General features: G+C 37.3%; 1 protein-coding gene across 3 annotated transcripts in view; it reads left to right on the top strand.

Moving 5' to 3' along the window:
* Positions 1-12,238, top strand: part of LOC122811089 (actin, aortic smooth muscle-like) — a 534,944-nt gene that overhangs the window by 26,390 nt on the left and 496,316 nt on the right. For all 3 annotated transcript variants that reach the window (XM_044082666.1, XM_044082668.1, XM_044082667.1), the window contains exon 2: positions 6,941-7,092. In XM_044082666.1, coding sequence (XP_043938601.1) covers positions 6,964-7,092 — 129 coding nt within the window. In that variant the 5' untranslated portion in view covers positions 6,941-6,963. The remainder of the gene's footprint in view (positions 1-6,940; positions 7,093-12,238) is intronic.

Raw genomic sequence — 12,238 nt, 5'->3', positions numbered from 1 at the left:
GGGTTTGTGTCTCACAAGGGATAATTGGTTAGGATTAAAATGGCTCACAAGGGCAGTTAGCCTAGTACTAATCTATGAACCTATGAACCTAAAAGACAAACATGATTTGGTTTAGGATGTATATTATTATAAATTGAGTCAAGTGTATGGATTAGGATGGGGCACTTTAAACTACTAATTGTTGTTAATTATGGGCTGTGCTGGGTATATAAGAAGTGCACTGACATAGAGTTTTTTATAACACTGAAGAAAGGTATTGACTTGAAAGCTTTGTTTTATTGATTTTATTGTTTTATTATAGTGAGCTTGTTTAGAACGGTGGACTTCTGATTATTTTGCTCTACGTTCAACTGGTTAAGAAAATTTACCTTAGAAGGAAATTCATTTCAATCTTTTGACTCTGCATATATGAAATCATTTCATAAAACAGTTAAAAATATGTTTTTAAAACTCAATTAATATCAAAATGGAATTTTTTGTGCTTTCACATTGCACACCCCTCTAGATTTAAGGAAACTCAGAACAATGTTAAAATTAATTTACTAAAAAGGAATGGATTAGTATTGTAGTCTGATTGTTTTGAAAAAGGAAAAGTTAAGTTGCCAGAAAGAATGAATCTGCCAACGAGTTAATATTATCCATCATTAAAAAATTAAATTAATTTTTTGATAATATGAGTAAAGAGGAACAGAACACTATACCCCATTATATGAATATATGAATGCTATCATCAAAGTTAGATTGAACTACAACGGAAGCTTGTAGAAGTTATATAAGTTATTTATAAGTAATAATAATAATAATTTTGATGCAAAATTCTGTATTTTTTTAGATAGTTGTGGATTGAGTGACTCAGTAGATGGTAAGAATAAAACCTTGTTACTTAAATTAGTTAGTCAGACTTTTTCAAGTTTATACTGAAAAGCTTTCATGTGGCAATATATACATAGAATGTTTGTTACTCCCTATAAAATCTCTAAGTTGAGTAAAATGACTTTTTCAGTTTGTTGGAGAAAGATGTAAAAACAGATTGAACACACGTTTATGGATTGTGAAAAATTAAATGTATATTGGGAAGAAATAAGTATGTTTATTTAAGGGGTTATGTTCTGATAATTGCTCTTTAACTAGATCAGTCATACTAATGAATGTTCCATTTCCTGTAGCTGAAAAACTAAATAGCAAACATGTTTTGGGATCACTTGGCAGTTGCTAAAAAAAGTTATAGCAAAAAAATTGGAAATCAAACTCAGTTCCTACGTTCAAAGAATTTTTAAATTTAACAGCAGTAGTGTGTAAAACTGAAAAATATTGGATTTATTTATTTATTTTATTATTTTATTTAACATTTGTTTACTGGGAAAGTCAGACTGGGCCAGAGGCCATTTTCAGTGGATGTCTTGGAAGAAATGCTCCAGACATGCGTCTTTAGAATAAGTGATGAGCAAAAATTACCAGCGCATACCAAAAAATTCAAACCGGAAACCCAAATAATGAAAAGATAAAAAACAGCTGGATGACCACAGCAATCAAAATTAGTTTAATAAAATACACCATACAAACAAGAAATGAGACAAGCGCTTTCGCATGTGCTTCTTCGGGTCTTCTAAAAAACAAACTGCTGGATTTGCTCTAGCTGTTTTTTTATCTTTTTTATCTTTTCATGTCTTTAGAATAAGTGATCAGAATCTTCTTCTTCTTTCGGCTTTTTCCCTGTTAGGGGTCACCACAGTGGCTCACCTGTCTGCTCATGAATGACAGTGGAGTTTTACAGTGTCGAGTTGCCAGCCCGGCGCCCAACCTTCCACAGAAGGCACACACATGCACACACTCACACCTAGGGCCAATTTAGAGTGTCCAATCCACCTACAGCATGTCTTTGGGATGAAATCGGAGCACCCGGAGGAAACCCACGCGACCACAGGGAGGACATGCAGACTCCGCACAGAAGGCACCCCAGCTGAGGATTGAACTGGAGAGCCTCTTGCTGTGAGGTGGCAAAGCTAACTGCTGCACCACCGTGGCCACCAGAATAAGTGATCAGAATAAGATGTGTAAATCATACTAAGACTTTTAGTGGTTGGGATAACCTTGAAATGTTGCTTTTGAAATACTAAGACTCTAAATGTGCTGATTGTGTAAGATTACCTTGATGATTCAATGTATTCCTGTTACTATATAACAATATGTGCTGTTGAATTTCTTCCTTTCTGTGTATATATTGTAAATATCTTAAATAATTAAAAACATTTTTTACAAAAAGAGAAAACACATTTTCCTGTTTAACATATTGTTTGCCTTTTCTTGACTGATCTCATAATTTCTCTTCTGTTTTTAGACAATATTTGCTTTTTTCCCATAAACTATAGTATTCACACACTATTTTCTTACATTAAACCATTGTCTTTCTACTTCAAAAAAATCATTTTATATTTAAATACTCATCACTATACTGTCTATGATTTATAAACTGTCTCATTTATTCTTCTTCTTCTTATAATGCCTGGTATCCTGGCCAAAATGCCCTGAGTTAGCATGAATACCAACTTGGAAATCCTAAACATGGTTGAATTCTTCAAAAAAGTTACCAAGGCCCTAGGTGATGGAAAGACAGTGCATACTGCCTGTCTTGACCTAGCCAAGGCAATTCACACAGTCCCCCACTCAGGTATTATAGAGAAACTCTCCCAGTTGGGAATTAACCCCCACATTACCAGATGGGTAGATAGTTGGCTCACCGACAGGACGCACACTGTCAAAGTGGGTGACCTCACTTCTAGCAAAAGACCAGTCACCAGTGGCATAACACAGGGTTCTCTGCTGGGCCCTTTACTGTTTGCAATTTATTTATTGGAAATCTAGGCAAATTTGGACGGGCTGTGGCTGACCAAGTTCAATCAATTGCAAATTGGGAGCAATCATTGAGTTCCCCATTGATGTTAATATACTGCAGATAGGGTTGACGCAGACAAATGATTGGTGTCAAAGCCACACATTAAAGTTAAATGCAAAAAAATGCGTTATTATTCCCTTTGGGAAACTGATATCTCTGCTAATTGCATTATACACAGCAACCCCATAAGTGTAGACCCAGTGATATGTTTTTTGTGTACTGAGGTTGATAGCAACCTGAACTTTGACCACCATGTATCCACAGTAGTATGGAAATCCTTCTATGTGGCACAGCTTATAAGTAAAGGCTTCATATCGAGATCTAAGGATGTTATAATTCCATTATACTCATCCCTCATCAGACCAACAATTGAGTGTAATGCTTCCTTTTGCATGTACTTCACCAGGCACCTGCAACAGTTTGAAAGACCAAAGAGGTTTCTCATCAAAAAATTACAGGGTACACAAAAGTCTTGTGCAGAAAGACTGAAAGCCTGTCACTGTATTCTGTCCCATACAGTTTGCTAAGGGGTGAACTGCACCTGGCTTACAGGGCAGTCTCTGACTCAGCCCTGATGAAAATGCGGTTCATTCATAAATCAAACCGCATGATGGTCACTCGCTCCAGGCATTTTAACCTAGCCTCTGACATGACCAGGTCATGCTGGAAAGATAGATACATGTCCCAGAGACTGCAACTTTTTTGGATCAGTCTTCCAATTTATGTGAAACAGAGCCACTCCCTGACCTTTTTCAAATGCAACCTAGATTAATGGATGGGTGACTGCAAATCTCCTGGGGTGGCACCCATGTCCCTCCTGGACAGAGGAAGTCATTATTAGCTACCATTGACCCTTACCTATGTGAACTTCACTCACCTAACCAGTGACATTTAGGGCAACTCAGGATAAGTATGGCTAGGCTTGTAAGGGCTCTAGGGCCGTTAGCCCAGTAACCTTCTATGAACCTATAAAAATATGTCACAAGCCAAGTGGGACTAACTGGCTAATAAACCATAACAGATAATAAATGTAGGTTTGCCTATGCATTATGTTGGCAGTAACCTTTGTCTCTAACAGTATGGCTTCAGTCTACTGGTTTCCAGAATCCATTAAATGCCAAAATAACATGGATCGCTGGAGCCTCCAGTCCAAGGATATGCAGAATATTTCATCTTTGTCTGACTACTACTACCTTTATGACAGCAGGAATGAGGATATTAGCATGAAGCCAAGTAGTGTAGTGGATCTGTACTTGAGGTTTATGTCTAATAACTCCACTGACAGGACTCAGTCTTGGTATATGGTTACCAGCTGTGTGAAGTTTGCTTGTTTTTGCTCATGTTTGTGAGTTTTCTTCAGGTACTCCAGTTTTCCTTCCATCTTTTAAAAACATCTTAACTGACTGGATACTGTAACCTCTTCATTCATATTATTACACTAACCCTCACTCTTGTGACTGGGGTTGTAGTTGAACAAGAACTGCACACGATCAGTTTACATACCTACTTAAGTAAATTTGTATCTTATTCATTCGCTTCTTATGGTTTTACTCTTTGGTTGCAGCTCCCTTTGTGTCCTCCATACTTCAATTCTTCTCTAGCAAGTCTCTTTACAAAGGTGATTAGCTCTAGTCCTCAGTTGCAATTTATAATAATAATATACTGAAAATGCATGTTATTAAGCTAAAAACAATTTTAATTCAGGATGACTTCTTCACACTGAAGGTGTTTAATATATCTTAAATATCTCATTCCTACTTTTTGTAAGATTCCTAATGATACATATATAGGACTTTTAATTGTGTATTTCAGTACATTATTATAAATCAAGAACAGTTTTAAATAGTCAACAAGCCTATTATCTCAAACTACAATGCATGCAATCATTATTTTTTTCTGTCAGTGTAATCAAACCCAGTTATACATTTCTGAGCATTATATGACAGACCCACTTTTTTGACATCTGAAAAGACCATAATAAAGTCAACTCATGTCTTGCCTGAGTGTACCCCTATCTAGGTATTCATAATTAAGAACACTTCCTCATTCTGAATCAACAGAAGTGTAATTTGAAATACCGTGTGTTTTCAAAAATGACTTGTGCGAGTTACAGTTTTAAGCCTAACTGATCAGTTCACTGTTAACTCTGAATGGTCTTTGCAAGAGTGGGTTTTAGAATTTACTCTTACCACAGAGTCCAGTGACACCATAACTGAGTGCATTTGCATGTATGATGGTGATTGTGCAGTAGTAACTAGGGGCTACTTACATAAGAAAGTTCACATTTACTAGTAAATATAGTTCCTTTCAGTTAGAACTACAGTCACCAAAATGCATTTAATAAATCACCAGAGGTCTGTTAAATTTACTGGTAATTATCAATAGATTAATTTTATTTAGTTAGATTTAGCAATAAATTAGTCTTACTTCTTTCCACTTTAAAGATGCCTTAATGGACACCATTCTGAAAATTTCTTAGGAGCTATTTTGTACTTCTTTCTCTCCATATATAATTTTAAGAGCAGATCATTTACATTCAAAGGTCAAATGCAATTTATCCAGGCATAACATCTAAGTTACCCCAAAACAAGCTCTTCTCATATTGTGCTATACACTTCTCTTCAGTGCACATTATCTGTTTGTTCTGCATAACCCAGACTGTCATACTAATTACAAGGCATGATGCACAATATTTCTTAGTAGAATGCTGTGGTTGATACTATGTTGGCTTGTAAAACTCAATAAATGTAACTGAAGTACTCTTCCTACAACTTTTTTTCTTTAATATCGATTTAATATAAGTATTAAGCAGAGCAATCGGGGAACCCCTGCCCATGTCAAACATTGGCAGGCAAGCATCCATCAAAGTAGTGTCTACTTAAAGTCATTTTTTACTTTTAAACAGGGTATTCTAAAACATATGATACAAATGTTACAAGAGAAATAGGCCAAATATTAGAAAAGGAAATGTAATCATCCATTTTTAAAGCATGGGTTGGTCCATGGACTCTTCAACCATGGCATGAGGCATACAAACATTGTATAGTACACAAAAGGTTTATAATTTTAAGGTAACATAATGTTTATACAAGTAGACAGGTGACAGGTTTAGTAAATGCATTTCACTAGCAGAAAAATCAACTCTTGGCTTATTTAAATGTAATTATTAGCGATTTACCTTACAAACTAAATGGTGCTAGTAATCTAGAGCTAGAAAAATACCACAGAGATCATTCATTGGTTACGCATTCTTCTTCTTCTTTCAGCTTTTTCCCAGTTAGGGGTCGCCACAGCGGATCACCTTGTCCGCACATTGAATGGCAGTGGAGTTTTACAGTGTTGAGTTGCCAGCCCGGCGCCAACCTTCCACAGAAGGCACACTCACACGCACACCTAGGGCCAATTTAGAGTGTCCAATCCACCTGCAGCATGTCTTTGGGATGTGGGAGGAAACCGGAGCACCCGGAGGAAACCCACGTGACCACAGGGAGGACATGCAGACTCCGCACAGAAGGCACCCCAGCCGAGGATCGAACCGGAGAACCTCTTGCTGTGAGGTGGAAATGCTAACCACTGCACCACCGTGGCCACCCATTCATTGGTTACGCATAATTATCAGAATTATAAATTGGATGATTGGGGCTGAGCATTATGTTTGGTAAGTGTGCTTTAATAGTGCCAGTAGCATCCACGGGTTTTAATTCAAACAGAGCTTGTGTAAGGTGACAAAAGATTATTTTGTATGTCACAGTGCTTCATTGGAGACAGACAAATCCTCAAGTACCTCATATATACTGTGCAGTTAATTTATCATTAAAGTAAACCACACAAAAATTAATGCATATCCTCAGTACACATAGCACTGGGGTATAGGTATAATCTTACACACTGAGAAGGAAGATATGGATGTCAATCACTAAACTTTATTTTTAGTCATGTTATATATTACTTGAAAAGTGACATATTTCTCTGCAGTCAATGTAGTTACTGAAGAAGTTAGGCCTGCAGTAACAAAAACCCTTTTCTAATGTTGTAATTTGCTTCCAGATCTCCTGGCACAGCAATAAACAATGCTTGATGAAGAAGAAGCCACTGCCTTGGTGTTTGACAACGGCTCAGGACTTTGCAAGTCAGGGTTTGCAGGGGATGATGCACCAAGGGCTGTTTTTCCATCCATTGTAGGTCGTCCTCGGCATCAGGTGAAGCATTTTTCTATTTGTTGTTTTACTGCTATGATGTTTATGAATCAGATGCAACATCAGTGATAAGGAAGACAGTCATTTGATATATGATAGAAGAAATGCATGCAGCCATACTGTTTTATTGTAAGATGTTTAGTCACTCCATAATCCAATAAACAAAGCTCAAAACACAAAGCAGTACAACAAACGTCTAACTCCAGAATCTGAACAAGCTGCAGTTTCATAACATATTTACAGATTCCTTTGTATGTGTAATGAAACTAAACATTGTTGTATTTATTATGTCTGTATATTTTATCGTTTGTAATGCTGTGGATGGCATGTTAATGAGCACACAACATGGATAAGCATATTTTCATAGGAAAGAACTATTCTATTTAATTGCTTTATAAATGAACTGGGCCATTTCAGTCATTTTCAGACATGATCCATACTAAGTAATACAGGGAAAGTACTCATTACATCATAACAGTACACATACCAGAAGAAAAGCTATGGAGTGCCAGCTATGAGTATAATCAATGCATGTTATCTTTGTATGCATATATGATAAGATAGCAGCATATTGCTATTTCATCTGTGTTAGAGCACTAGCCTTCCCTCTCAGCTTTTGCCATAGTTGTGTAGCTTCATGTGCTTTAGTTAAAGACAACAAGGGGAGTTGGACAGAACATCATGGAGTGGGGTATGAAGCACAAAGGTACCAATGATTCTAAATTGTGTACTGAAGGAGAAGAGGTTGGTAAGGGAATGGAAAGGATGATCTAAACCGCTGCACATACCATATTCCATACCGTCCGGTAATAGAGAAGGCTTTCATGACAGTGTGGATTTGTGAGAAGGTACTAAGTTTTCTTATAGGAGGAAGCTCTCACTTGTCTGTTTTTATTGACTAGTGTCACTGCAACAACAAAAGGATCACAGACGTGCAGACTGAGAAAATGAATGTACATAAAAAATATTTTGCTCTAAGTAAGAATGCCTTTCATTTTAACTTAGAATGAGTATGACCTAAGGCAGTGCTGTTTAATACATCCGAGAGACAAATGATTTAGATGATCCTTCATTTAGCAAACTCACTCAGGACCTATACTACTGGCACCCAAAACTGAGGTAAAATGCACAAATCCCAGCTTCTGAATACTTAGACCCAGACTTGGGGCATCAGTTCCTTCACATCTTAAAAACACTGTCTCATGCACTAAATTCCATTCACCACCAAAAAAACAAAATAACACACCTAAAACAGGCAAAATACTACTGCTATTTTTCCCTGCCATTGTGCATGCCATCCTCTTTACTCTCATACAGAGTAAATGTATTTCATGTGATATAAATTTAAAACCAATCAAACTTCCTAAACACCCCATCCTTTTTTTGTTTGTTTGTATTTACTTAATAGATATCCTATAATTCTTTGTTAGAATGTTGTGCACATCTAATTCAGTATTTGGCACAAATCTGTCTATGCCTTCTTATGTTTATTGACCTCATTTTATATATTTGTGCTAACAATTGTTTGTGTTTTCTTATTTCTTTTTATCTACTTCTTTATTTGTGTTGCCTTTTTGTAGTGAATGGAGCGTGGTGATTACTCTCAGATATTGTGGAAAAGGCAAACAATTAAGTGCATGACCTAATCTTAACACTTGTTAAGTACCCCTGCTTCAGTTGTTTAGACTGGGTATCATGCAAGGCAGTTACACTTGCTAATACTGGCCACAAGCGAAAGTAGTAGCATTAAAAACAGATTTGTTTCTCCCTGTTGTCTGTGCCAGTAATATGTTCCTGACTGTCTGTAACATAAAATAATGTGTTTCACTGTCTTTCTGTCAGTGCTTGTTAGTGCTTTATGGCATTAAAACCCCTGAAAACACGTAGCTCTTTTTTCTGTGACTAGTAGTACATGGAGCAGATAAAGCTCCATGCACAACAAAGAGTTATGATCAAGTGAATTTCTTGGCATCCATGTCCTGAACACACAATAAGCCAGATACAATCAGTGATCCAATCAAAATTCTCTGTGTTATATACTTCTGTTTTTAATTCATGTTTATGTAACCTCCTGGCCTGAGACTGAAATTGGTCATTTGTGATAAATGCTCTGCCCTGGCAAACTCATTTAAATAAATAAATAGGAAATAGAGTATAGACTAAGTAAAAAATGGTGAAGGTGCCACATTCAGCAGACAATCGTTTAACTCCTACTGCCTTCAACTGTGTGATGTTAAACAAGTTATTCAAATAGTCACTGCTTATATTTGTTCTGGAAAACAAGAAATTATATCTAGTAGGGTTTATCCAGTATCGGGAGAATACAAATCATTTTATTGCTTTAAATTGAGATGAAAGTAACCAGCTTGAAAGGTTCCTTTCAGAAAGCTATGTAAAAACTCAAATGATTTCCAGTGAAGATACCTTTATAAAACTCAATTGATCAAATGCCAGACTTCATCTTCTCTATTTTTGTTACACAGTGGTTGAAATTAAAAATATTGGCACCAGTCTAAGCCAGTTTATAGCTAGGCCTTACATCGAAGTAAGTCACTTGCATTGAGCACAAGTCTTTCAAAATCATAATAGAATTACACCGACAGCAGCTCTTTTAAAACCTAGACCTTTGTTTTACACTGTCCTTTATTAACCAGATGTGTTTTAGCAGCAATGTAATGAAAATGTCTAAGCATATGGCCATGTTCTTTTATGCATGACAAAACATATGAAATGTATTCTTGCTTTACTTGGTGCTAAAATGTTATTGTTCATCATTGGGGTTTGTCTGTTATTAATATTTATATAGCCTGTCTATCCAAAATCACTGATCACATAAAAATAGCTCACGATGACCAAATGTTCTTAGCCCATGCATCTGTTACCGATGCCTTCGCTCATCTTTTCAGACATATGAACATGTAGTTATTTATTTATGCTTGTTTGTGTGTTTCTTTACTTGTCTGTTGACCTCAATAGTAAACTAATCATTCTTTTTAGCTACTGCCCAGCATACAAAGCAATATAAGATACAACCAGTTCATATTCCCTCTCCACAACTCATCTCCCAGACAGACAGTGCATGAAGTCTACCTGGATGCATGGCTTCATGGCTACACACTGTGATTCAGTATTGTTTTCTCCCCTGATGACAGCATTACCCTATTGACACCCCCTTCCCGCTTACAGCTGTCCCATTTGTTCCTCCTTTAGCTACTGCCCAGCATACAAAGCAATGTAAAATGCAACCAGTTCATATTCCCTCTCCACAACTCATCTCCCAAACAGACAGTGCATGAAGTCTACCTGGATGCATGGCTTCATGGCTACACACTGTGATTCAGTATTGTTTTCTCCCCTGATGACAGCATTACCCTATTGACACCCCCTTCCCGCTTACAGCTGTCCCATTTGTTCCTCCTTTAGGGTTATAGCTGGGTTTCCCCAGCCAGTGTGAGAGTCCTACAGAACATTTGTTCCCTGACCAGGGAACGTAATCAGCTATCCATTCCCCTAGGTGGCAAGAGTTGGGTGTTATTGAGTGGTTCCATCTGCTACTTCTGTGTACTGATCCAAGTCTCTCCCCATGGGCAGCTTGAGTACACACAAATTCTGCCAAAATGGCATATTAATGTTATCAAGGTAACCATTTAAATGCTGGGATTCGAATTCCCATGTACTCAGATGTGGAAACAGAATGAACACAAATCTGAACTTGTATAAACTAATCGTGAGACTGACCTTTCTCAGAATATTTCCTTTTCTCTTTGGTATGCTGATCTTTGAGTTGGTATATATAAGTTTGTACTTCACATTCAAGGTTGAAGGGAACCTTCTCCATTGCAAACAAAAGAAGTTTAAAAGAGGAGTGATGTTTGATATTCATTTTTCTCCTGTATTTTCAGGCTTTTTTTCCCAGAGAAGACTCCGCAATCTTGATATTTCAGTAGGAAGCCTGATACCACACATACGTAGCCTTTCAGGTGAGTTGCACACTGTTGAGTGATGTAAGCATGCTAGGGTCACACCTGCAGGCAAGATAACTGCACAGCCAATGCAGCGCATCAAGCCTCCTCCTTTCTCCCAGGATGGACAAGCTGACATCAGTCGCTCACTCCTGCCCATCACCACCCAGTCCTTTCGGTGCTCATACTGCTAACTGAACACGATTTATCTGGATGCAGTCAGGGCTTTTTCCTTCTAGGCCATAGGAAGAGGTCACACTGTCCTTCATTTGTTTTAGCATTTTTATCAGGTAGGTGGTAAACAAGTAACTAAGGAAACTACCTAATTATGGTGCTGGTGGCTAAGGTGATCTTGCCCCATTGATGCATTCACACCTCTACCTCTTCAGCACAACATTAACACATCCCTCTCTACTGATCTATTGCTTGGCTTGTGGAAAGCAGCCATGGTTATTCCCTGCCTAAGCCAGAACCACCTTAACTTTTCAGTGCTTACTGTACTTTCTCTCTTTTTCTTGGCTGTCTAAGGCTCCTGAAATAGCTTTCTCTTCCCATCTTTCCTTTTATCTTATTATCTTTAAGTTCCTAAGCAAAACTCAATATGGCTATAGGGAGCACTGTATCTCTCTGCTACACTGTTCTTTAAAGCAATATCCTACTGTGGATAAGAGCAGACTAATGGGAATAGTTTTCACTGCCTTATCAGAAACCTTGGAATCTGTCCAACCTTCAAGATTACTGACCAGGAAGAGAATTATGTCCTCAGTACCACACCACTCCTAGCTAAAGAGGTACCTGATTAATCTGTCCTTTAAAGTTAAAATGAGATTCCCTCTCACTGCAGAACAAGAAAAATTACTGTTCTACAAGCTTTAGAACGTCACCATTTTCTTTTTATCATTTTCATCAAACATTTTTCTCTTCTTGGCATCCTAATATTTTTTTACATAAGTTACATGATCATTTGGTGTGGATGTGTTGGTATCTTCTATCACTACTGGTAAATTTCTCTGCAATAATTTTCTCAAATTTCCCACTTGGAGTAGTAGATTACTACACTGGATTGTACCCTTAAGAAAACTGAGGCCATGTACTTTGGAACTGGGAAATTGCCATACATTATACATAACTCCTGGACAGTGCCTTCTTCTTAAGGGGAAGGGTAGTATCTGGTCTTAGTATACTTT

The sequence above is a fragment of the Protopterus annectens genome, chromosome 9.part0, assembly GCF_019279795.1.
Source record: "Protopterus annectens isolate FY-2018-M chromosome 9.part0, PAN1.0, whole genome shotgun sequence".
NCBI classification, from domain to species: Eukaryota; Metazoa; Chordata; order Ceratodontiformes; family Protopteridae; genus Protopterus; species Protopterus annectens.
This window is presented reverse-complemented; position numbering and strand designations above follow the sequence as displayed.